The sequence below is a fragment of the Amblyomma maculatum genome, chromosome 10 (genome assembly GCF_055883805.1).
Source record: "Amblyomma maculatum isolate TAMU_Amacu chromosome 10, ASM5588380v1, whole genome shotgun sequence".
NCBI lineage: Eukaryota > Metazoa > Arthropoda > Arachnida > Ixodida > Ixodidae > Amblyomma > Amblyomma maculatum.
In genome coordinates, this window is record NC_139353.1 from 127,149,664 (window position 1) to 127,177,387 (window position 27,724).

At 48.6% G+C, this 27,724-nt stretch overlaps 1 protein-coding gene across 1 annotated transcript; it reads right to left on the bottom strand.

The window, feature by feature from the left end:
- Positions 1–1,404: 1,404 nt before the first annotated feature.
- LOC146177421 (endothelin-converting enzyme 1-like) lies at positions 1,405–26,827 on the bottom strand. The gene is made up of 4 exons (XM_084581557.1): positions 25,880–26,827; positions 20,808–21,239; positions 17,408–17,593; positions 1,405–2,013 (listed from the first exon to the last, which is right to left on the bottom strand). Exons 1-4 carry the CDS (start codon positions 26,825–26,827, stop codon positions 1,825–1,827), a joined length of 1,755 nt encoding a protein of 584 aa, XP_084437683.1. The 3' UTR covers positions 1,405–1,824.
- Between the last annotated feature and the right edge of the window lie 897 nt (positions 26,828–27,724).

A 27,724-nucleotide genomic window follows, 5' to 3' on the forward strand; every position in this document is an offset into this window, starting at 1 on the left:
ATTTCGCTTCACATTTAGAACACATCTGCAGGTCACGTTTGAGGATAGTTTTCGATACGAATTCAAAATAACGACGCCTCCACCTGAATGCCGTTAATTGTAAGCGCAGGTCTCAATGCACAATCTTTTCTTCACAGTGAACTAATGCTCAGTTCTGGGAAGGTACACTTTGCCAATCTGGGTTCCAGTCTTTCAATGCATAGCCACAAGGCAAAACCACGCCAAATTATCCTTTCCGGCGCCGTAATCAGTTTATTCGGATTTTGAACTGACAGGTTTTTCTATTCTTATTTATATTTGTCTCTGGCACCTTGACACACCTGGGGACATCTACTTAGTTTTCATGTCATTGATGTAGAGTGAATACAAAAAGCAGTGGTATTTTTTTCATATTTACAATAACACCGTTTTATTTAGTGAACTGCTTTATAATGTGGAACCGAGATGTTCCTGAATCGAACGGTTGAGCATAAAGTATCCCCAGCAAATAACACATCATCTCAGTACCAATGTTCGTTGTGAGCAGTGTTGGCCTACTAACTGAGGTACCATACCATACAATATACAAATGATTGTTGACCTAACATGATAACCTAAAATACTTGCCAAGTACTTCAGGCTTGCCCGTATGCTCTTGCTGCGTACCAGGGGTTGCAGCACAGTGTAGTGGTCTACTTAGGATGCACTTCAGAATTAGCGAACAATTCCTTTTCCCCGAAAGTTAATAAACAAAGGCAAGGCTGTTCTTACGCTTCGCTTGCAGGCAACATGCTCAAATCGTTCATGTCATCCACCGCCGCACACGCGCATATAATTTAGACGTGAATACTCTCCGGCACGAAAGGCAGGGAAACCAACCGTGCTACCAAACACATCGACAAATGTAGATCACATAATGCGTGCTATGCAGTTCGTGCTGATAATTTGGTGGCAGAGCTGTGATAACGAGCACAGCAATCGCACCGCTGAATCTTGCCAGCGTCATCTTGAAACTCAGCCTGTTGAAACTCAGCATGTATTGGCGTAACCGGCATGTGCCGCTCTTTATGAGCTTCTCACCCACGGAAAGCACCTCGTAATTCAGCACTCAAGTCTCGAACGGCACGCGTCCTAGTTGTAGTTACAGGCTGATTCTCTCACAAGCTCGAACCCAATCCCAACAGTCCAAAATGGCTGCTAGAATCATAACGAAGACACTGGAAACCACATGCTGCAATTACGGCAATTTCAAGCAGCAGTTACAGCAATTTTAGGCGGAACATCTCGGACTCCTTGGCGTAACCTTTCTTCAACAAGATGCGATATCACTACAAACGCACTACACCCGAAACACCAACGCGTCCTCGCTTTTAGGCTCCTCGGAAAGTCGCTAAACACTTCAAAAAGAGCGCTTCAGCTGCAGGCTTCGGAAACATAGAAGTAACTTCACATTTCAATACAAATAGAAGCAGTTATTAAGAAAGTATTGCAGAATACAGGTACAGATCAAGACAGTTTCGTCACCCGCATGAAATCAATAACAACCTTAACACATAAATCTCGGGAAAGTAAATACCGACGTTAAATAAACATCACCAGGCTAAAGAAATTTCTTTTTAGCAAGAACGAAAGTATGAGCTGAAAATCACGTGAGAAATAACAGTTCATGCAGATATCACGTTGCACCATGATGTCCGGAAGATTTTAGTGGCACGCCAGCCCTAAATAATATGAAACTCAATTAACAAATGCAGTTCACCACGCCAACGACACAGCACGTCCTGAATATGACAGCAAGTTGAACGAGGCTGGAAAACCAAGAAATTGGTGCGGGATCATAAGGGGTTAATCGAAAAACGAGCACTTTGTTATTGGGTTCAAGTTTGATCCCGGGCGGCACTGGAAGGCTTCCGCGAATGGCGCGAAATTTGCCATCGCCTTGTTGCAGTCGCCGCCATACAAGTTGTCGTCTGGCGTCTTCGAGCAGCTGAGGAGGCAGGCGGTGATGAAGAACACTTTCTCCTCTGTCAGCTCCTACATCAAAGAAGGCGCACACTGTGTCATTGATTTCCTGCATTAAGGCAGCGTGAAAAGGCTTGTAACAGATGCACGCACATATTTACTACCTATTACTGCTGTTTCACATCTCGCAGTCTTTGCCTGTAGAGTTGCTCCGTTTCTTCTTGCTCGAACAAGCAAACAATGCGCACAGACCCACATTCAGCACATTGTAATCACAGCGAAATAGAACCAATAATCTTATGTGAGGCCTCATGTGAGCAATATCCACCGTCTCTGCAACGCTGTAACAATAGCTGCAGTCACAACCCATCCTCGCGGGTAGCTTGACCCCCAGCTTCATTTCGGTACTTGAATGGTCTGTCTCGTACAAGGACGGGGAGAAATTAGTCATCGATTGGACCCAAAACTTAATCCGCACAATAAACCTGTATGCCTTGTTGCTGACGTCACATGACCTCAGGTTACAGGTTTTGAATGTGTGTGCACTCCAAACAGGATATTGATACAAACTATAGTCGACGACGAAGCGGAGACGGTCAGTGGCTAGTTGGCGTAGATGACGAAATTGGTTGCTGGTTGGCGTAGAAGAAGAAATTAGTTGGCTGCAATCGCGCTCGGACCACTTTCGAACTTCAGCAGACTTCTAGACCCTGGACGTTCGGCGCAATACCTGTTACAGTCTGGTAGAGGTGCTAGATACTCTTCCCGCATTTACACGCTTCACGACGAATCTGACTCCGGTCTACCAGCCTCCGCGGACATCACCTGAGTTTGGGCCCCTTTCCACCTCCACAAGGACGACGCAGCTGCCACTCTCGAGCCACCCCGACATGGCCACTGATCCCAGGCTCTCGGCTCCGATCCTCAGCCAGCCGCCATGAGGACACCACCAACGTTTCACGGTGACGTCTTCGAAGACGCCGAGAATTGGCTGATGACCTTCGAGCGAGTGGCTCGTTACAATTAACGGCTGGAGTGATGAGCGTAAGCTCAATATGTTTAGTCTGCCCGTATATGGTTCGAAAACCACGAGAGCACCCTTACCACCTGGCAAGCGTTTTGCCGTGAACTTCTGACCACCTTCCCCAACGCCGATCACCGCGAGAAAGCTGAAGCTGCACTTCAGTCAGAAACCAGCGGCCAAATGAAAGTGTGCGCATGTACTGCAAAAACATCACCGGTATTTTCCAGCGCACAGACCCCAATATGACCGAGGAGAGGAAGCTTCGAAACCTCATGCGTGGAGTTAAGGAGGAGTTGTTTGCGGGCCTCGTACGCAGCCCACCACGTACCATTGCTGAATTCCTCGCGGCGGCAACGACAATGAAAACGACACTCCCACAACGGGCCCGGCATTAACACCCCAGTTTGTCAGCAGCCTGGCCCTAGATGTTTTTTCGTCGTGCCATGGATTAAGCGTGGACTCCTTACGTGTCCTCATTCCGTCGGTTGCTCGTGAGGAACTCCAATGTTTCCGTCTGCCTCAGATTACGCCCATGACGTCACTGACCGCCAGACTACGCATGAGTTCCCGGTCACCAACGTACTGCCGCGCTTCGATGAGTTGCCCACGCAGACGTCCGTCGTTCGTCAAAAAGCTGTCTATGGCCCTGTCGCTACCATGCCTCCACGGGTCTACGACAAACGAACATACGCATTCGTTGCAAGTCAAGCAGCTGCCTGGGGTCCTATTGACCCGACACCTGTGGTTAGCCAAGTCTGTCCGTATAACGCATCGGCTCAAGCTGTAGCGCCTGTTCCACGCCCTCGGAAGTCGGGCGTGTGGCGTACGCGAGACCGCAGGCCAATCTGCTACCACTGCGGGGAGGCCGGTCACCTCTACCGTGCATTGCCCGTATCGCCGCGTGGCACTTCACGGCTTCGAACCCAATGTGCCCTGTCCACGGACCGGGTAAGCGGCCACTCGAAATTGAAGCTCATCTGTCGGTCCGTCAAAGGCATGGGAGATACGGCCGTTATGAGTCTAGATCATCATCCCCGCTTCGGTACCGTTCCACAAGCCCTCGCTGAGACGCCAGCTATACTGAGCGGCGTTCTCCCAGTCCACATTAGGAAAACTAATCCCAGCGGTCTCTGGAGGCAAGGCCGCTGCTGTCGGAAAAATTGAAGATCTTCCGCCGCCGATACCACGAAAAAGTGATTTCTCACAGGAGCAGGGTAGCGAGAGCATCCGACGCGGTACTTCTGATTTGTGTGTTTATATTGACCGAACTGACATGATCGCCTTACTTGATACTGGTGCAGACTATTCAGTGATGAGCCACGCCCTCGCCAAGTATAGAGCAAAGTTCTGACGCCTGGCGTCAGAACAAAGGCCTAACCATGCATGACTGGCCCTAACATTCGCACGGCTAGAGGTCACCTCATTAGCCCGGCTGGAAGATGCAGAGCTTAAATCGGTATCCGCGGTTTCGTCTACGTCGGTGAATTCAAAATCTACGCCAACTAGCCACAGACTATCTCCGCTTCGTCATCAACTATACTTTGTATCGCTTATATTATGTACGGTTTCCCGCCGTCACCGATTTCATTAAAATTACATCCAGTTGCTCTTCCAAACCACCACGTACAAAAATATCCGCTCTAATTGAGGTCGTCAAAACAGCACCCATGAAATGTGGTCAAACTCAGTGAATACACTGTTTCAATCAGCTTTGTACCTCTTTCTTTGTGTCAGTTCAGTTCAGTCGTTCAGTCGTGTCCGACTCTTCGTGACCCTATGAACCATGTCACGCCACGCTTTCCGGTCTCTCACTATCTTCCTAACACCACATAACTTCATCTGCAGTGCCTCGAGGATGCCATCTAACCATCGCGTTCGCTGCCTACCCCTTCTCCAGCGACCCTCAACCTTTCCCAACATCAAATCTTTCTCCAGCGACTCCTCTCTTCTCATCAGATGACCAAAGTAGCTGAGCTTTAACTATAGAATTTTACCCTCCAATGAGCAGTCAGGGTCTATGGTCGACAATATCGACTGATTTGATCTTCTGGCAGTCCAACGAACTCTCAAGAGTCTTCGCCAGCACCACAATTCAAACGCGTCAATTCTTCAGCGGTCAGTCTTTTCCACAGTCCAACTCTTGCATCCATACATCACAACTGGAAAGACCATAGCACGAGTTATACGGATCTTGGTTGGCAGACTAATGTCTCTGCTCTTTACTAGGCGGTCAAAAGGGCTTAAATATAAACGTAACCTCGATAACATGCGTTCTTCTTAAGTTCCGCGGTCCTCCCGCCAAAGGTTAGGGAATATGACAGCAAACGTGACAAGTGGATCGTTAGTTGGAAATCCTACCACAGGCACTGCGAGGAGGAAAAAACATTTTCCTCACAGTCGCAATGATATTGAATTTTCTATGCAGAGAGTTAAATTACGGCTTCCGGGGGCGCTTTAACATGCACTTATATCGTACAGAATATGTGCCTTTTGTATAACACAATGGTCGAAATATTATTTTCCAGACAGGAGTAGAAACCGGCATGGGTCAACTACTGCACACGAAATATTCTACGCAACAACGGCGGGCGCTTATGCAGATCATTTACACACGTCATTTCTCAGGGTTGTCCTCACCCCATCGTTCGCTCATACGCTCTTGGCATCGCGTCTGTACATGCGCTTGCGAAAGAAGCCGGTAGAGTTGCACTGTGAGCTAAATGCCCAAGAAAAATGTTTGATAGAGTTCTCATGCACCTGCTCAGAAGAGGGAATTCTGGAGCAGCTGGTTCATGTTTAATAGCAAACGCTCACCGAAAAAAAGACCCCAGATTAGACAGTGTATTTACCCTCACTTACTGTGCAAAGCTTACATAGGAAAAACTAGCAGTGCTCGAACGAACGGCTAAGAGAGCGCGGCACCTCCTGTGTACAAGGTAATGGAAGCAGCATGGCATTTCAGGAGCAAAAATGGAGAAACAGTTCAAATTTGTTTTACCGCACCTGAATAATTTGCTGGAAAAAGACTAAATACGAACGCGAGCTTCTGAAGCCTTTCTACTCAAAAATAATCAGATGACTTGCCTGAGTGATCACGAAGAAAGAGCGCCGTGTTTTTTCGGGTACCTAAATTGTGAACTAATTTGGTTTTGTGCATGTCCGCCTGGGCAGGAAGGTGGTTTTAAGTACTTGGTTGTGTAAAGAATAAATCAGTCGTATTTTGGCGACTCTGTGTGTTTTATCTAGTCTTGCGTCTCCAAATTTTTTCGTAGTCTGTAGCAATTGCAAACTCTTGTACAAGCGGTCGTCTTGTAGTAGAGCACCTGCCTCGCATTAGGGAGGTACCAGGTTTTATTATCGGTGCCGCCGGGTACCCACCGGCTCCGAATGAGTACAAGATTTTCTCAGACCTGCTGATCGGCTCTTCTAGGGTGAAATGCTTGTAAGAAGGGTCACGGTCCACAAAAGGGCCATGTATGGGATCTTGCCGCAAGGGGCGGTAAGAATCACTGACCAATCAGCGCAATGTTGCAATCGACACTGTGTTGCCTATTTGTTGCAACTTCCACGTGAAGTCTGACACTGGGCACAAGCTATGCGATGTAAAAACTCACCAACATTTCAACTGTCATGATGTAAAAATGTCGCCGATCAAATGGAGCATTCTAGAGCATGGCGAAGCGTAGAGAATTCTGCGACGACGACAACCCCTGTCATGCAGGCTCCCACAAACACACTTTACCATCCCGCCTTCTTTACCTAAGACACCTACAATAAATGTTTTGCAAGGTTTCGATCAACGCATTTGGAATGACCTAGCCATAAGTTCTTAAATATGTCGGCAAAGTGGGCCAGAGCTACGGTATTGCCGCGAAACCTTCAAAACAGTATTTATTTTTTTAACAGCCGCCGGCATACAGGCTTATCACTCTGATTCTGGACCGCGTATCAGTTCCGTAATCTTTGTTTGTTAATGCTCGACGCCGCGAGTCACACCTTTATCAGTTTTGTTGTAGCACAAGATGCACCGAGATCTGTCTCGAAGGTTCCGGCCACTCGGGTGTCTTTCCACAATGTTCCAGCCCGTGCTGGTAGCTGCTTGTGACGTTATCTAGATTGTTCTGTACAGCCTTTAAATTGAGCGTTGCCGAGTGTGACGGGTATTCTTTGTTCGACGATCGACGAGCACGTTTGTTTCTATCGCCGCCGCCGAGTTGCTTAGTTCTTTTGAGGGCGCAAGTCAGCCCAAATAAACAGTTTCTTTAGTGCAATCATCGAACCTTCAATTGTGTCGTCGACCTCGTCACCACTACGTGACATCTGGTGGAGGTGCTGCCTTTGATCCTTCAAAGGAAGACCCAAGCCGTGTTCATGTCGCCCTGGAAGACCAACCTACAGGTCACCGAGCCAGCCGCCGACTTCAAGGCCTACAACCCGAACACGGTCTGCTGCCTGATCCCATTCGATCGCGGAAGGCATCGACGCTGACAATGGCCCAGCCTACAGCACCGGTTATTTTCTTCCAACCACGGGAGCCCCCCTGCTTCCATGGACTACCGGATGAAGATGCGGGAGATTGGATGGACCTTTTCGACCGCGCGGCAGATTTCAACGGCTGGAATGACGCCGCGAAACTTAGGCAAGTCTACTTTGTTCTTCAAGGACGTGCCCGAGTTTGGTTCGAAAATCATGAGGCAACTATGAAGGATTGGGAGACTTTCAAGGAAGCGTTTCTGACTGCCTTTTCAAGCATCGTCCGAAAGGAAAGAGCTCAGGCCTTCCTTCAGTCAAGACTGCAACTTCCTAACGAGTCTGTCCTGGCGTACGTTGAGGAGATGAAGCGCCTCTTTCGCCGCGCCGACCCTAACATGACTGAAGGTGAGAGAGTCAAACTTTTAATGCGAGGCGTCAAAGAATCGCTTTTTGGAAATCTTGTAAGAAATCCGCCAAAAACAGTGGCGGAATTTGAAACGGAAGCGTCTGCCATCGAGAAGACGTTGTACACCCGGATGCGCCACTACGCGCGGCCACTTCAGCCAGACTACTCAAGCTACTACCCCAGCGCATCTGCAAGGGGAGAGAACCTTCGTGACCTCATCCGGGAGATCGTGCGAGAAGAGCTCCGCCGAATGCAGCCATCATCACAACAACCCCAGGTGGCGACGCTCGCGGACGTCGTCCGTGAAGAAGTCCAGCAGGCGCTGGGCGTTCCTGAAGCGACGGCTGCGACTGTTCCAGCACAAGAGGCAACAGCGATGAACTACGCTGGTGCATTACGTCGCCCTCCGCCCCGACGTGATGACTTTCCGAGCCCTCGCCGCTACCGGCCTGTTCCTGAAAACCGCCCCTTGGCTCCCGCCCGCCAAGCCTCCCAACGACCAACAAGCCCCAGGAAGTGCGACGCATGGAGGACAGCGAACAACCGGCCATTATGCTTCCACTGCGGTGAGGCCGGCCACATTCTGCGGCACTGCCCGTACCGACGAATCGGTCCCCGCGGATTTGCAGTCGACGCTCCACGACCACGCCCAGGTGAACGACCGCAAGAAATCGACAACTATCTGCGTAGCGGTGAGATTGCGCCACCAAGCCGTCGATTCAGGTCTCCATCGCCGTACAGGGCCCGCTTTGGGTCGCCAGGACGTAACTATGATGATAGTGTGCGCGGAAGGTCCCCAAGCCCCCGTAGGGGAAACTAAAGGCAGCAACCTTTGGAGGTGATGTTGCTCAACGGCGAAAAGACGAAGATCCTCCGCCGCCGACGACCACTAACGACGACGCAGCCGTTTCACCGCCGCTCCACACGACGTCATCGACGACAACACGACCAAACGCTGGAAGACGCACCGGACCTATTCCGTCAGCCCACATTTGGCATCAACCCGGCATTGACCCACAACAGGAAAGACCAGATTCTCAGTCTGCTTCGAAGCTACGGGGAGTGCTTCTCATCGTCATCGAAGGTACGACAAACACCACTGGCCAAGCATCGCATAATAACGGACGAACACGCCCGACCTCTGCGCCAAAGCCCTTATCGTGTATCGCCGCGAGAACGCCAGGCCATTCGCGATCAAGTTGAGGAAATGCTCCGTGATAACGTAATCCAGCCATCAAACAGCCCCTGTGCAGCACCAGTCGTTTTGGCCAAGAAGAAAGACAGCACACTTCGCTTCTGCGTTGATTACCGCCGCTTGAATAGCATATCGAAGAAGGATGTCTACCCGCTTCCCCGCATCGACGACACTCTCGACCGGCTCTGCAATGCAAGGTACTTCTCATCGATGGACCTGAAGAGCGGATATTGGCAAATTGAGGTAGACGAAAGAGATCGCGAGAAGACCGCATTCATTACACCGGACGGCCTTTATGAATTTAAGGTGATGCCATTTGGCCTCTGCTCCGCACCAGCCACGTTCCAACGAGTAATGGACACAGTCCTGGCAGGCTTGAAGTGGCAAATTTGGTATATTTGGACGACGTTGTTGTCTTCTCGTCAAACTTTGAAGACCACTTAAAACGACTACAGACAGTGCTGGAAGCCATCAAGTCATCGGGGCTAACGCTAAAAGCAGAGAAGTGTCACTTCGCCTACGAAGAACTTCGATTCCTAGGTCACATCGTTAGCAAGGACGGTATTCGCCCAGACACGGAGAAAACAGCTGCAATCGCACAATTCCTACCGCCTGCCGACAAGAAAGCTGTGCGCTGATTCCTTGGGCTGTGCGCTTATTATCGACGATTTGTCAGAAACTTTTCGCGGATCGCCGAACCGTTGACGCAGCTTACAAAGGCTGACGTACCTTTTAAATGGGAAGCGCCGCAAGGAGAAGCCTTCGACGAACTTAAGCGCCGCCTGCAATGCCCTCCTGTACTTGGCCACTTTGATGAAAACGCCGAGACCGAAATTCACACCGACGCGAGCAATGTAGGCCTAGGAGCCATTCTCGTCCAGAAGACTGCCAGACAGGAAAAAGTAATCGCCTACGCTAGCAGGTCTCTCACAAAAGCCGAAGTCAATTACTCGACGACCGAGAAGGAGTGCCTTGCGATAATCTGGGCTACTTCTAAGTTTCGTCCATACCTATACGGCCGACCATTCAAGGTGGTAAGCGACTATCACGCGCTCTGCTGGCTGGCTAATTTGAAAGATCCTTCCGGCCGCCTTGCCAGATGGAGCCTACGACTTCAAGAATTTGACATGACTGTAGTCTATAAGTCGGGCCGGAAGCATTCCGACGCAGACTGCTTATCCCGCGCTCCCGTCGATTCTACCCCGAAGGACGATGATGCCTTTTTGGGACCGGTAAGCGCCAGCAGTTTCGCAGAACAACAGCGATCAGACCCTGAGCTGAAAGCGCTAGCCGATTACTTGGAAGGAAAGACCGCTTCCCCACCTGGTGTGTTCAGGCGACATTTATCATCCTTCACGTTAAACAATGGCCTCCTCGTGAAGAAGAATTTCGCACCCAACAGGACCGCGCAGCTTCTCGTAGTGCCTAAAACCCTTCGGCAAGAAATTCTGCTGGCGTTGCACGATGAGCCCACAGCAGGCCCCCTCGGATTTGCGCGCACGTTGCGTCGAATCCAGGAGAAGTATTACTGGCCGCGACTGCCTGCGAAGTTTCCCACTACGTGAAGACGTGTCGTGAGTGCCAACGACGCAAGACGCCGCCGATCAAACCAGCAGGACTACTAAACCCGATTCCGCCCCCAATCCTGCCCTTTCAACAAATTGGGATGGATCTCCTCGGCCCCTTTCCATCTTCGTCTATGGGTAACAAGTGGATCATCGTGGCCACTGACTACCTTACCCGTTACGCCGAAGCAAGAGCACTACCAAATGGTACCGCGGCAGAAGTCGCCAAATTTTTTGTCGAACAAATTCTCTTGCGACACGGCGCCCCAGAAGTGCTCATCACGGACAGGGGAACGGCGTTTACGGCAGAGTTGACGCAAGCCATCCTGGAATACAGTTACACAAGCCATCAACGAACAACTGCGTACCATCCCCAGACCAATGGCCTTACGGAGCGCCTGAACAAAACGATCGCTGACATGATCGCTATGTACGTCGACGCTGAACACAAGACCTGGGACGCCATCTTGCCGTACGTGATCTTCGCGTATAACACGGCAGTCCAGGAGACGACCAGAGCGACTCCGTTCAAGCTTGTGTACGTTAGTGAGCCCACGACGACGCTCGATGCAATGCTACCGCACGTAACCAACGAGGACAACGTCGACGTCGCCGCCTTCCTGCAGCGTGCAGAGGAAGCCCGACGACTCGCACGGCTGCGTATTAAAGACCAACAGCGCACCGACAGCCGACGATACAACGTACGACGACACCACGCAGAGTACAATCCAGGAGACCAAGTGTGGGTTTGGACACCTGTTCGCCGTCGCGGATTAAGTGAAAAGTTCTTGCGTCGATACTTTGGGCCGTACAAAATCATTCGCCGCGTCGGCCCACTGGACTATGAAGTCATTCCCGACGGAATGTCAGCATCACAACGGCGACGCGCACGCCCAGAAATTGTACATGTTGTACGACTGAAGCCATATTACGTGCGTTAAAGAATGTGTGGTGTTTAAAATTTGCAGTGCTTATGTTTAAGTTGCTTTGTTTTGGAACATCGAGGCGATGTTTTTTTTTAAGGGGGGAGTAATGCCGCGAAACCTTCAAAACAGTATTTGTTGTTTTTTTAACAGCCGCCGGCATACAGGCTTATCACTCTGATTCTGGACCGCGTATCAGTTCCGTAATCTTTGTTAATGCTCGACGCCGCGAGTCACACCTTTATCAGTTTTGTTGTAGCACAAGATGCACCGAGATCTGTCTCGAAGGTTCCGGCCACTCGGGTGTCTTTCCACAACATTCCAGCCCGTGCTGGTAGCTGCTTGCGACGTTATCTAGATTGTTCTGTGCAGCCTTTAAATTGAGCGTTGCCGAGTGTGACGGGTATTCTTTGTTCGACGATCGACGAGTGTCACGAAATCGGCGCGCATTTTCATCAAGCCGGCACGGCGCGAGGCCCGCGCGGCGTCGCGTGGAAAGCATGTAGAGAAAAGCCCCCTTCCCCGCGCGGGAGAGCACGTAGCTTTGTACGCATAGCCGTCACCCTCTTTCCCATTGCCCGGGGAGGACGGTGGTTCATCGGACTGGAATCAGCCAGAAAATTCCAGCATCTTCTAGGGGACCTGGCCAATGGCGACGCGCGGCTCGACGGGAGGAAGAGAGAGCGCTATAACCAGCGAAGCTAAGTGTGTGTGCGCGCTAGCTTTGACGCGTGCTAACAAACAGACGCGGCGCGCCCTATTTAAAGAGACCGCGCCGCTTGATGAGTCAGTCAGTCAGTTCGTCAGTGTTTTGCGACGTGCTCGCCTGTGCTTCGGCTGGACTCCCGGGGATCACCCGCTGCTGGCAAGCCCACGGACTTTCAAAGGAGCGGCGCTCGTCTCGTATGGCGGCCACATCGTGACTCTTGAGGCGTCGGACTGCAACAGTGCCCGGTGAACAATTTGGTGTTTGTTTATACTCTCTCGTGTTTGATCTGTTGTAAAGCCTGTGTTATTGAATCATTCTGTAGTTGCATGCTTAGCGTTTGTTATTCTGTGAACCTCTCGTCTGTTGTATTTCAAGTGACCTTGTGTATTCCTTTGTATCGTCTCTTGCTGTGCATAAATTGTGTTTTGTTTGTTACTTCTGACTCCTATCCTTACTCTGGTTTGAACCGGCGACAGCTGGGCACCAAACGACCACCCCTTCTGTCACTACAAGGTAGTTGGATTCCGGCTGAGCTTGCCACGCATGTCGAGGGCATCTCCTTTGCGACCGGAACAGCTACCCCCACTCACTCAAAGGGTGTCTGGGAGTGTGCACACCGTTTAGGGTGCATCGTTAATAATACCCCCTAGTTATTAACGGGTGACAATTATTCTGGCGTCCGCGACAGGACGTTTGGTGCATTCAAGCTCAGAGGACGGAGAACGAGTTGGAAGAGTTTACGAAGAGGTCGTAAACAGTGTAGCAGCAGAGCGGTAGCGAGAGGTAGTGCCGCGCGGAAGCGTTTAGGCGAGGTTCGCTAAGCAGTGTTTAGGCTACACCCAGACGGTTCGCGCTTCAGATATGAATCTGAAAGAGTTGATTGAGGCTGGCACCCAGCCGGGGTTGTCCGGTGCCGAACTGCGCAAATGGGTTAGCCAGAGAGAAAAAGAAGAAAGAGAGAGAGAAGAAAAGGAACGAGAGAGAGCAGAAAAAGAACGAGAGAGAGCTCGAAAGGAAGCCGAGGAAGAAATAGAGAGAGCAGAAAAAGAACGAGAGAGGGCTCGAAAGGAAGCCGAGGAGGAACGAGAGAGGGCTCGAAAAGAAGCCGAGGAAGAAAGAGAGAAGGCTCGAAAGGAGCGGGAAGAGGAATTTCAGCGCGAAAAGGAATTACTGACTATGAAACTTCAGCTCCAAAACTCCGGAAACAGCAACGGTTTAGCTGAAGTGCATAGCTGCAGTGAAGGACATAGCAGCTTGCGGATAGACGCAAGTAAATTAATTCCGAAATACGAAGAGAGAAGAGACGATCTCGACGCGTTCCTCTTGCGTTTCGAAAGGATCGCCATAAATTCCAATTGGACAGACGGTGAATGTGCTACCATCTTGAGCACTTGCCTTAGTGGCGAAGCATTAAGCGTATTTGGAAGACTTCCTCCTGAGGATGCCGGCAGCTATAACAAGGTGAAAGCTGCATTACTTAAAAGGTTTAGATTTACGACGGATGGGTTTCGAGCGAAGTTCAGGACTGGAAAACCTATGGACGGTGAAACGGCAACACAGTATGTTGCGCGATTGAGTCATTATTTTGACCGCTGGACTGAACTCTCAAAAATTAAACTAGAGTATGGCGCACTTCGCGAACTCCTAATTAAGGAGCAATTCCTGGGCAGCTGTCACCCTGGTCTGTCGCTTTATTTAAAAGAAAGGAAAGCGAATAACCTGGAAGAAATGATGGATCTGGCAGACCAATATTTGGAAGCCCAGGGAGGCGAAAATTTGAACAAGATTGTAAGTTCTAAAACCCCTCGAAGGCCCGAATTCCGGCATACACAACTTAGCGTGAAGTCAACCCCTAGGTGTTATCTCTGCGGACAACTAGGCCACATTGCACCTAACTGCCGCAAACTCGCAATCAACAATCCATCCTCGTGTTGGAAATGCGGACAGAAGGGCCACAAAGCGATGTCGTGTCCCGACGCTGACAAGGCAGCTCCGCAGGCGGCATGCGCGAGGACTCTGTCCGAGTCGGAATGTCGTCTGGAGGAAGAAGATGCCGATGGCTTTGTTGAGCTGAAGAACGGAAAGAAAGTCCGCGTGGTGCACGGCCAAGAGGAGGAGGAAGCAGAGAGAGGGGTTAATCGGAAGTACAAGAAAATCCGGGTGGTGAACGCCGTAGTACATGCACAGCCTGGATCTGCGGTGAATATTATGCCGGTTTAGAGGGGAAAGATAGGAAGAAAGTCACTTTCTGTGCTACGAGATACAGGTAGCAGTGCCGTAATCGTGAAACGAAGTTTGATTCATGAGAATGATCTGACTGGCGAGAAATACCCTGTGAGGCTAATTGACGGCTCAATACAATGGCTACCTGAGGCAAAATTGGAAGTGCAGACGCCATACTATTCTGGAAAACTGACAGCCCTGTGCATGGAACGCCCTATCTACGATTTGGTGTTGGGAAATATCAAGGGCGCAACATTTCCCGAGGATCCTGATCAAAGTCCCGCGCCTGTGCGCTGCAAGGAATCTAAAAAGAAAAAGGCAAGGCGAGGAAAGCAAGACCATGAGAAGCCGGAAGAAAAGCCTCGAGACAGGAATAAACAAAAGGAAGCCTCTCAGGAGGAAACCGAAAAGAAAGGGACGGCTCAGAAAATTAAGTCAGGAATGCCTAGGCCGTCGTTGATGCAGGTAGCCCAAGTGTTTGTCCTACTTATGGGGGCGTTACTTGGGATATTTCACCTTCAGCGGAAGGAATACCGGTGCCTAGGAAAGAACACTATTACAGTGATTCTTTTTGTTTGTCTGTGCGCGTTGGCACAGGTTCCCGTGTATCCGTCGGCGCTACTGGTTGTAGGGGCAATTATCGGCACACATTGGTTGTGTGATTTGCAAGAGGATAGGTCATGCCTCTGGGAATTTTCAGTAGCCCGATCGGGGAAAATAGAAGCGTCTCAAATGCGAGAGCCTAGAGCGAAGGCAGAATTCCTGGCGGACAGAAGCGTGTGACGCACTGATCGCGGGTTAAAATTACGCTCGGAAATTTAGGTTTGTGCACTTCGCATTTGAAGAGCTGTGTGTTGTTGATTCCTATGTGTATCCGACAACAGTGTGGTGCTATGTTTCTGAATTTCATGGCATTGATGTGTAAATTTTGTAATGTGCTATTGCAGTTTGTGAAATGTAAAATTTGTGCAATGTGTACGATGTGGACATTTGCCCCAGATACTTGTGAGCGCATGCATGTGTGCGCGATGTTCGTGGTTGTTGTGAATATTGTGGGACAATATTCTTTAAGGGAGGGGCAGTGTCACGAAATCGGCGCGCATTTTCATCAAGCCGGCATGGCGCTTGGCCCGCGCGGCGTCGCGTGGAAAGCATGTAGAGAAAAGCCCCCTTCCCCGCGCGGGAGAGCGCGTAGCTTTGTACGCATAGCCGTCACCTTCTTTCCCATTGCCCGGGCAGGACGGTGGTTCATCGGACTGGAACCAGCAAGAAAATTCCAGCATCTTCTATGGGACCTGGCCAATGGCGACGCGCGGCTCGACGGGAGGAAGAGAGAGCGCTATAGCCAGCGAAGCTAAGTGTGTGTGCGCGCTAGCTTTGACGCGTGCTAACAAACAGACGCAGCGCGCCCTATTTAAAGAGACCGCGCCGCCTGATGAGTCAGTCAGTCAGTTCGTCAGTGTTTTGCGACGTGCTCGCCTGTGCTTCGGCTGGACTCCCGGGGATCACCCGCTGCTGGCAAGCCCACGGACTTTCAAGGGAGCGGCGCTCGTCTCGTATGGCGGCCACATCGTGACTCTTGAGGCGTCGGACTGCAACAGTGCCCGGTGAACAATTTGGTGTTTGTTTATGTAACTCTCTCGTGTTTGATCTGTTGTAAAGCCTGTGTTATTGAATCATTCTGTAGTTGCATGCTTAGCGTTTGTTATTCTGTGAACCTCTCGTCTGTTGTATTTCAAGTGACCTTGTGTATTCCTTTGTATCGTCTCTTGCTGTGCATAAATTGTGTTTTGTTTGTTACTTCTGACTCCTATCCTTACTCTGGTTTGAACCGGCGACAGCTGGGCACCAAACGACCACCCCCTTCTGTCACTACAAGGTAGTTGGATTCCGGCTGAGCTTGCCACGCAGGTCGAGGGCATCTCCTTTGCGACCGGAACAGCTACCACCACTCGCTCAAAGGGTGTCTGGGAGTGTGCGCACCGTTTAGGGTGCATCATTAATAATACCCCCTAATTATTAACGGGTGACAACGAGCACGTTTGTTTCTATCGCCGCCGCCGAGTTGCTTATTTCTTTTGCAGGCGCAAGTCAGCCCAAATAAACAGTTTATTTAGTGCAATCATCGACCCTTCAATTGTGTCGTCGACCTCGTCACCACTACGTGACAGTATGAAAGATATGCGCTTAAGCAACCCAGCCTCCAAAATGACAATACAAAAGCACGGGAGAATTTCGGGGGGTAGAAATGATAAACAGATGCCAAACTTTCGTCCGCCTAAGAACTGCTAATTTTGTTATTCAGTATAGCTGATTTGATGCCGCCCAGTGGTCCTCTAATTCATGTTTTGACCACCGCAACCGTTCTTTTTTTTTTGCCTCCAGAAAAATTAGAACCAGATTCCTCTTCTTGCTCAGTCGCAATATGCAAATGGATGTCCGAAAAAGCAATTGCCTAACTTTGGTCAGTATTATGCGCTTATTTCTATCAATATAAAATACATTACTTCTCTTGCCAAAGGTTGGGTGTTCAGAATTACACCACTGAGCCTTTTTTTTTTGGCGGTACGTACAATCTTGGATAAACGTCGCGAAGCAGCGAAATTTCATCTCACGATTCCATTTCGTCTCAGCCGCGAAATGGAGCTGTCATAACACCTTTAAAAGTCTAAGGGCATTTAAAATGCTTGAAGATATTGTTTTACCAGAGCAATAAACTGTCTCATACCACTTCATGGCCCTTTTGACTTTAATGGCTCCGTGACTGCTATATTTGATGGCTGAAACGAAAATCTCTCGGCTGCAGGGCTTGTGACCAAAATTGTACATTGAGTCATGCATTACGTAATCCACAAACGCATTGCTAGAAGCATAAAACGTCAACTTATATGAGCTTCATGCACATGAAATCTTACAACCATGTTAGCCGAATATTTCAAGTCACCCACTAAGGATAGCTGGAGATCGTCGTCTCGGAGCTCATTCTTGAAAGCGGCGAAAGCGACCTCAATGGCAGGCACTTCTGGGAAGAGGTTGGGATTGCCACCAGGCAGACAGCCTAGCACGCGGTCCTTGAAGGTGCTCTTCACGGCTTCGCTCAACCATGATGAGACAATGTTGCCCATCGGGTCCACCTGTGCAGTAAAGCTGGATTGAGCTTCATTTTATCAGTACTCAACAGTGCAATGGTTCAGAAAAGACGATAAAAGACAGACCTCAATATAAGAACGAACATTGTGAGCATAAGGTAACGATTGATGGTGGTGAAGAGTCAACTTATGTGATAAAAATAAACATTTCCTGTCGTTTTTTCCCATCTTCTAAATTCAGAAACTTATTTTATTCAATAAGTTTATGCAATTTTCTTGCGTGCAACGTAGAGATTTACAAAGAAACCAAGCAGTTGCTTGAGAATTAACATATTATACTTATACACAGATTGGTAAAAATAGCTTTAAGGTTACGTAACATAATCACAGAAAATATGTCTATGCCGTTCGTCGAGCGTCTTGAGTAAATGCTCAAGAGTCAGGTCAACATCGTGTAGAAGACAACAGTCCGATGCAGCTAAATTAAGACCAAAAATGTCCGCGCTTTCGCATGGAATGGGCTTAGCAGAGGTAACCCCTGCAAATTCATTTTTGCTTTAAATACAATTTCTAATGCTGTTCGGCTGACGGGGCGGCCCTGTAGATGACGCCATAGCCCTTCTAGAGGACCTGGGAAATCGGCGATGTCGCGTTCTCCTGTGACGTCATAAATTGCTAACCAATTATCACTCGGCCATGCAACCTGGCAGAGGATCCGCCCACTCACCTACAAAGTTCCCTCATTGGTCAAAGGGTGGACAAAAGGTCAAGTGGCGTGGCCGAGTACTGACGGATCGGTGTGTGCGTGACTTCACTTGAAATTTTGGTTTCTCCAACCAATCAGACGTGCGCCACTACATTCGCAGTACGCTATCAAGATATCACGTGTGTTCTAAAAGATGTATCACGCCATGGCAGAGATTTTTCTCTGAAAATAGTTTCTAATGCTATTATAATATAAAATTATTCTTCAACGAATATAACATTCGGTACACTCCCACAAAAACATCAGTGTTTTTGCAACCCACGCCAAAGTACGTGCTTCGTTCTGGCAAACCAGTCCGCAGAGATGCGAAAGAGAATAGGCAGGCAAAGGAACTGCAGATGCCGAAAGAGCAGTCATGACAGGGACTCAAACCTTAGCGCTGCATTTAATGCAGTAAGCCCCTAACTTCGTTTTATCTCATACTTCGGGGCCTTTCTTATGGAACTTCGATTACAATCCGGACTGTGCATGCTCCAAGAATGCTGTCACACTCATATCCCATGTGTTCCGTCTAACTTTAGTCAACGTTTCAAAAATTGTTATACTTCAGATAAGCCAGAAAATTCATTTGCACGCCGCTGCCAGCTGCTGTGAGAAACACAGGCATCTTTATGTCAGAAAAAATTACGTTTTTTTTTCTAATTTAATTGTTATTGACTTTAAACAATTAATGTGATTTCCAACATTTAGAGCACCTTCAAAAACACCCATCTCATTTATTTTTGATAAAGGAAGCCACACGTGTGTCTTTTTTCTGAGCTAAAAAGGAAGCTACCAAAATGCAAAACCAATCACGTATTAAGTGCATTCGCTCGCCGTGATTGTGCTACTCACATGCGTGTACTGAGTGAGCCAAAATCACCTTCGGTCGTGACTCGATAGCCTAGTTTCAGCGCGAGGCTGATGAATTCGCAATGGCTGCAACGCGCTCAGCCAGAGCGTTTCGCACGCTGCAGCTTGCACGCTTGCACCGTCACATGCGCCGACTGGCTCACGTGGGCGAAGGAATCACCGCAGACATATCGGCCTGCCGCTGCACATGAGCCAGCTGATTTCGTGAACTCAAGCCACGGTTTAGAGCAGCTCAACTGCCGCGCGCATCCCCTTGTCAGGTGTTTTTTTTAATTCGTGCGGTTTCTTTGGAGCTCGGAAAAAAAGAAACGCGTGAAACTTTCTTCACCACCAATAAATGTCATAAGAGTTTTTGAAAATGCTCTCCAATTTTTAAATTACATGTATTCTCTAACTTCAGTATTAAGTAAATTCAAACAATTAACACAACTGCCTAACTGTTTCTGAAACACATATTGCCTGCGATGCGTAATACGGAGGGACGGCGTTTGCAACTGGTTCCGTGGCCAATCTCAAATACGTAATTTTTAACCCGTGGCACAACATAGCTGGGACGCGTAGTATACATTTGTGGAACTCTCTGAATAAATGCCGCTTACTGCATAATTTATTTTTCTTGTGTACACCTGGCAACATAGGATTGACGTCGCTGCCTCTAAGCGATCCAGTCATCGACACCAGTGCTCAGCCCTCCATCATCGGAATCTTTTCAACAGGTGAGCCCTGTAACCGTTTATCAGAAAATCCGCCATCGACGATATCGCTGTTAGCAAGAAATCCCAAGCAAGGGTGATGGTAGTTGGCAGACCATCTACTGATAGGTCAGGTGGTTGAGCGACGTCAAAAGACCACGTGATCAGCTATTTTGGTAAGGGAGAAGGTAATCGAACCTTTTAGGGGTGTTGATGCCAGCGAAATGTAGGCTAATCCTAAACCAAGCAGGTACGTTTATATAACGATTCGTGAAAGCAGAGCTTTCAGCTAACGAGCGGTATCGTAAGAAGGCACGCTCATAATTACGTGTGAGAAAACAGTGGCCACATTTAGGGGTCAGTAACTATTCGAGTGGTAACATTCATTTAATTCAAGTAAAATCGGCAAGTCGAGCCGCAGACTGGAGCCGCCAACATTGTCACGCCATGCACTTGAAGGTGGAGCTTAGCCTTACGAATAACTATTTTTCATGCAATGAGATGAACAAAGTACAATTATTAATTCGTATAACATGATAGCTAACAGCAAAGAAAATACCTCCTAAAAGAATCAAGTATGGTCCGTGCGTAGACTATCAGCTTATACTTCGGAATGAGCTAGCTAAGATATAAAACGTAGACAAGGCTAACTTGGGAATAATAGAACTATGGCCACATTTAATTCAATAACATCACACGTCATTCAGCTGTCCGTCCCAGAGCGTCATTCTGGGCCGGGTACAAAATTATTGGAACAGCTTTAAAAGCACATCCGTCTAAAAACCTTCCCGTGAACTGGATCAGCTCACTCCTACACGGAAATTCAGAACTAACGGCATAGTACAATTCACGTAATGTAACCGACAGTAAAATGTCGCAGAACGTACTACGGGACTGGCCACGACAACGAAACTGTTCACTGCGTTTCCCGCATTCAGACCCCGCTTACCTTGACACCTTCGCTGTCCACAGCGCCGACAAGCTCCATTGCGTAAAGATAGCCCACACCGCCGTATAACATAGCCTTTGTGCCCTCCTTGTAATATAACGGCGGGGCCAAAGCTCCCAATGACAGAGAAAGCTGATTCAGGACGTGAACGTATTGAGCGTACGGCTGGGCCGTACTTTCTCCGATCCGCAGCTGCTGCAAGCCGACGTCGGAGCCGATGAGGCCGCGCAGACTGCGCCGAGTCTCGATCCAGAAATGGGCAAAGGAGGGGGCACTCTCGGGAAACCTGGTGTAGGCCTCCTCAAGACCCTCAGCAGTGAGAAACTTGTTATCCGGCCATAATACGCTGCGCACAGTCCGGAGCTTCTCGGCCGCGACACCTTTGGTCCCATTGTCCAGCCACGGTACAGCCGATGCCTTCTCGACGGCAGTCTGTGGAAGCATGGAGTTAACTTTTACACTCTTACTGCGTACACCAGATGACAGAGATGCTAACGTGCCATCTAGCAGTGTTCGCGCTGTGTATATTATGCAAGCGAGAAACCTGGAACCACAAGCGACGAGGATGACTCCCTCTCGACGACCCACAAATCTTCTAACTTCCTCCGAACAAAACGTAAATGGTAGCTTCGTCAAGAACATTTTATTCAAGCGCCCCGCGGGATCACGAGAGCCCAAACAAAGTTATTGTAAGGGCATTCCTTTTGAAATATGTCGACGGGTGTCGTCACGCGCTGCATTTTTATATTTTTAATCTGTAATTTTCGGTTGCTTTTATTGCGAAAGCAATACTACTTTCACTTTCAAGCCTTTGCGATGCGACGGCGGTGGACATCAAATGACTTTTCGCATGAACTCTGTGTGACGTCACGCCTCAAAGCTGGGCGACCAATGTCCGTGAGAGACGTCAGTACGCATGAACGGCGGCCTAACTCCCGCTCTCTCGGCCAGGAGCGCCACAGGTGTTATGACGTCACGCATCAAAGCTGGGCGACCAACTCGCGCCGTCCGTGAGAGACCGCGGTGCGCATGAACGGCGGCCTAACTCCCACTCTCTCCGCCAGGAGCGCCACAGGTGTTGTCACTTATACAGTTGTATGACAGTAGCATTAATAATGGCGGTGCATTTAGTTGACAATAATGATGAGAGAAATCGTAATGCACCATATGCAGCACCAAAACTCCAGCTTTCGCATTTCTGCAGTGCAGATTTCACAGTGCTCTCAATTTTTAAATTACAATTAAAAGGGATTCTCAAATTTTAAATATAGCAGTTGTTGATTTCAGCGCCCAGCGAGTCTTCATATATATTAGATCACCGGCTAATGTTTGAGCCCCCAAACCTCTATCCCGTTTTTACTAACATCTAGAACATATACATTGTCATTACTTTCGTTATTGCTTAAGCATATGGAATTGGTGGTTGTGACACTACATCCGTGGACAACGTGAACAGCCATATTGCAGCAAACTATGCGCATCTCATCGCAGAAGTTTTAAGTGCCCAGAACAAGTGCTAAAATTGTGTTATTTCGCGTTGTTAAACTCCACGTTTTAAGACGCTATCTGGCTGGATCCGCATAAAAATATCGCTCACTGGCAAGCACAAAATCAACATGCGTTTTGGATCACATACAAGTTAGCTGGAAGGTGCTTGCCGTACTATGTCGCGGTTAGCGTGCTCTGTTCACGTCAGGTTCCAATAAGCTTACGAAAGAAGACTATGCATTGTTTTATGTGTTGGTTTAACAAGGCGTTTACTCTGTGCAAAAAAGCATTACATTGGCATTCATTGCTGTAGAGAAACTGAGATAAACACGAGGTAAGAAATGCCAGCATATGTCAGCACTTAATCAATCGACAAACCAGTAAACATTTGATGCAATGTGGACTGGATCGACGACTAAGTTGCTCAAAATAAATGTGGCGCCTTAATAAAGACATTTACAAGCGGCTTCTTTGGCGATTATAGCCATCGTTACTAGCAACGGGCAACATACGGAAAGGGGCAATAACTCGGCAACGTTCGAAGGCAATGTCACTTGAACGTACTGTACAGGGCTAAACAATGTGCCTACCCTACGACATAGAAGCGTGACTAGACCATTCTATAATACTTCAGGTCTACGTACTCTATGCCGTCACGCGCCTTTTCTGAGCTTGGGTGGATTCAAAAAAGACGGTCGAGTTAGTCCATGCGCCATATATCGACACTGTGTGTCTTATGTGAGCACAAACGTTCTGATAAGAAGCAAGAATGATTGTTCTCACGGTGCTATTTGGTTTTAAAGAGCACGCATGTGCTGCATATGGCCTCGAGAAAGTTTACCTACAGGTAGGTAGAAAAGCCGTGAGCGTTTACCAGAAATGCTAGCCTTGAGAGGAGAAAACAGATGAGATTAATGAGAATAGAAAAGGAACCTTTAGCATAGTCACAATACGTCACTGAAGAAGATGGCTATTCGGTAACAAAACAGAGCCTTGTGGGTATTCAAGGCAGTTGATAGGCCAAGGATCGTATCGGCCATTAAAGGGGGAGGATCGAGGCGACCAACGCACAGCAGCGACCATAGCTCACTGTCCTGAAATTTAGAAATATTCAAATAAGGCACAGTGGAGCCATCAGGAACGAATCTAAAAAAAAAGGCACACTGGTTTGTGACATTTTCGCGCTTGCCAACTTTTCTCGCTGAACGAATGAAAAGAAATACGTAGCCGTACATTCCTTTGAACTGGTTACAGCCTAGAGACTAAGCCGCCAGAAAACGTTACCTGTGGCCTAGCTCTGGTTAACCCTAGATTAATTGCGAAAGCAACGGCTACACGCCTACGGTTGCGGCCAAAGACGAGTCGAATGCATACGTTCACTTACCGGTGTACATCATTTTTATGCCACAGCCAGTCGCCCACAGAACACACACTTTCAAAGGGTTTTTCGTGAAGCAGTGGTGAAACTCTCGCGTGGCCGACTCGTGCTCGCCCACTCTTCGTGCAAAGTCTGTGCGCCGGCCACCTTCCCCATCTAAAGGCTCATCGATTAAACCGGCCAGAGCCCTCTTCCTTCTTTTCTCGAGGCGTGCAGCGAGCTCTTCATTCGTTTCTTCTGCACGCCGTCTCCATAGGCTTTCGTTGCGCCTGCCAATTGTGGCTACGGTATACGAGAGTGGAGTAAACGCTTTGGCTGCGGGTGACCGAGCGTTGCATCGAAGACAACCAGCGTTCCGTTGAACGCATCAATTGCAACGACGTTTTAGGCGGTGGTGGTAAAGACGTTTATTGTATCTAAATCAGGGAGCTCTTAAGCTTCGCCTTTAAGGGTATGACGCGATAGCGTAGGCTACCAGCTAACATAAAAAGCCCCACTTTAACCAAGCCGTATGAACCGTATGCCTTAGTGGCCTATAGGGGTAACGTGAGTACCAGGATCCTGGCAGGCTGATTTGACATAACCTTCCCATGTAAAACGAGAGGCCCAAGTTGACAGCTCCTGCAATTTGCGGCTACGGCATACGAGCATACGCTACGAGCCGAGCTGGTTGGCGTAGAGTTGCTCTTGTAACAAAGGCAAAACCGAATTCAGTGGCGCCACACATGATAAGCCTAAGGTCAACTCGGTTTCGTGCATGGCGAGCACGAGGCCACTAAGCTCTTTCCTGCACTGCTCGTTTACGATACGTGGCGCCACGGATGTAGTGAACAGGTCTGAACGGTTCTAGGAAGTTTTGTCCAGCGATCAAACGCGAGGCACGAAGGCCCGATACACACGCCACAAAAGATATCGAAGCTATTGATGGTGCCCTCTCGGAACGCATGTTCATTCCTAACGTGAAATATGCGTTGCACCATGGAAATGAACTTATGGGGACTCTTCGCTGCCTCCCTGGTAGACTTTCGTTGGAGGGCCAACGCCCGCGATATGTTATTTGGTAGCCTGACATCGAAGAAGTACAACTCAATGCCTAAGGCCAAGCACTTTATTTCCAAGAATAAAAACGTTTCCTCGAGCTGTGCCCTTGAGACGTCTTCGGGCGTTACTTCATCTGGCTGGGTTTATTCTTTGAATGCCGACCAAAGCTATGATGACGTCATAGAGAAGGTAATTTATGCGCATGCAGGTTCCAACGATTTAGTATATGAGTAGCAGATGATGTCGCAGTCGATACATTGTTTTATTTACCACATCGTCTTGGAATTGCACGGCTAAACCTATCTCAGAAGCACATATATCGATCACATACTGCCCTTGCCCTCCCCCCCGCATTCAGAATTGTTTTTAAGATAAAACTTGAATATGTCATATTGAACCCGACCCTTAACTACAATTTAAAGCAAGTCATGTTGTCCACACGTCTCTTTCGTATATATTTTTCTGCAGTCAAACGTCCACAACGTACTCTATGTACCGATTGTTTCGCTCCGTGCATTGCCTCCTTGCACTTTTAACACTGAAAACTCTGAAGGACACCTAATCCTCGGCTTTGACGGTATCACGTGATCTTTTAGTGGCTACCACCTGTCCGTTTCTTTGTTGCATCCTTGTTTTTTTTTTGGATGAACATTGTTACTAATTTAATCATTATTTTTGCGAACCTGTCATCCAATATACTCTTGTAAATTTTCAAATTAAATGGAGTGTCATTACACGTAGATTAAAAGCTTCGCATAAATCAAACCGTACGAGCATGCCTGTTGGGCGCAGCGTGTGCCCAACTCGCGAATTAGAAAAAATGCTGCCAACACAAGCTTGCATACTGCACAGCATTGAGTCCTACAGTATGTTCCAGTCTATATTATTGCCACAATAATTCATACGGCTATTGGACATTCGCCCAAAATTTCTCAGAGAGGCATCATAGATACGAACGAAGCTGTATTCGCTGCTGCGACATATATCTCACTTTGTAGATAAAAACCACAGTCATCCACCTCGGATGGTATCGGCGTTCGTTCCCATTGTCAACTTCCGTATAAAAGACGCTCCTAGCGCTTATGGCTTTTATACCCGTCATCCACCCTTCTCTGCTACAGTTTGAAAGCAAGGATTTAAGAATTGTTCAAGTTTCTGCCCTTACCTGTACGATGTTAGCCAGCTTGGCGTCAATGATCCGACGCTCCTCATCAGTGAAGTAAGTCACCGCCGCCATAGCGGCCACGAGTACTTTGTAGCTCGCCTCAACCTGGCCGGCGCAGAACAAGGTTCGCACTTGATTGGCTCGGCGCTGACTTCCATGCAGAATGAGCAGGACAGCGTCGGGGTTGGCGACGGCTGCGTACGCCTCCAGGAACAGCCACGCCAAATTACGGCGCACGCTGCTATCATTGAACTTGCCGAAAATTTGCAAGGTCGCATCGAGCAGGTCCAGGTCACTTGTGAGCAATAAATCTTCCATCGTGAAAGGCGGCTCAATCTTGAGCTTTCCGTCGATGACATATTTTAAGTAGGCCGCATTCGTGAGCTGCGTGATGACTTTGTCCAATTCCCGCAATGGCATCACGGCGGGCACTCTCACGTTGCCCACACTCGACGAAATGAACACGTCAAAAATCTGCAGGAGCATACTGTAAGCTTCCTTAATTCTTTCCGGCGGCGGCGATATGTGTTGGTCCTTACCAAATAGCTTGAAGATAGCACTGTAGACTCTGTCGAAAAACTGCCTTGGTATTTGTCTAAAAATAGTTCTCCACTCCAGCATAAGATTGTTAGCAGAGAAGAATAGACGTCGCTTGTGGCCGTCATCCGCCGCGGAGGGGAGTACGTTTAGCGAAAACCAAAGGTTGACGTTCCAATTGAAGGCGAGGTCGAAGAGAACTTCCACTGGAGTATTTCCTGTAGCATTTTCTGGCGGATCCTCTGGCCAGCTGAGGCCGTGCTCGCTCATGAAATTCTTCCAAACGTCTACTTGTGAGCCCGTCTGCGTCATGCAGCTGTTGAACATGGCAGAAGCTTTTCTTCCAGCGGGAAGCCGGGCGAGTCCCTCTGCTAGTGTGTCGGGTACCCTTGCCAGCCACGACATCACCATGTCCGTAAGCACAGAGCGAGACATATCGGCGAATTCTTTGCGGGGCTCCCAACGACTGCAGACGTGCGCAGTGAAATCTTTGCACGGATCCACGTTCATGTCCAGCTGGAGTTCGATTAGGGCCCTATCGAAAACGCAAAGAGATGCGACTCAACTGCTACATCTCCACCCTGTGTCACACAGTATTCAGGCCGAAGCTTAAATGAGAGGGGGATACATGTATCTTACTACTTAGACCACGGGTTGCGGAACGAAGTGACATGTGTCGCTTTCTGAGAGCGTCACCTTTTGTAACAATGGCTTATGTAGCGCACAAGCTTAGGATTTTACGCAGTACCTTCAGCTTTTTGCGAAGTTTTCAAAACTGTAAATTCACACCAAGCGGATGGTTGAACACGCGCATACGCCTTTGTCTTCTCTTCTTCATACGGCATAGCGAGGCTTCGGACGACCAATTTAAAACACAATAGTTTCATCTGACCAGCTGGATAGGGTCGTTAAAATTCTGGACATGGAAATGTCTTAAGGAAACAACGAGCAGGAGAACTATCCGATGTTTGGCAGATTCAATATTATTTCCCAGTAACATTGTTTTACAGTGAACCGAAGCATCAGCTGGACTTTTGGCGACATCTGGTAGCCGCTGCATCTATTGGTGCAGGTTTAACCATGTCCTTTATGATTACCTCAGCTGCAACGACGCGCTTCACCGTGGAGGCCACATATGTGTGAGGCCATCTGGGAATTCCTGCTTAAAGCGGCATATATTAAGCCTTCTTATGAATGGTCATGAAGAGGCAAAGTAGTCACCAGGTGGTTTAGTGGCTACGACACTATGCTACTGAACCGCAGTAAACGGGTTTGAACTACACAGTTCAAACCCCATCGGCTCGAGGC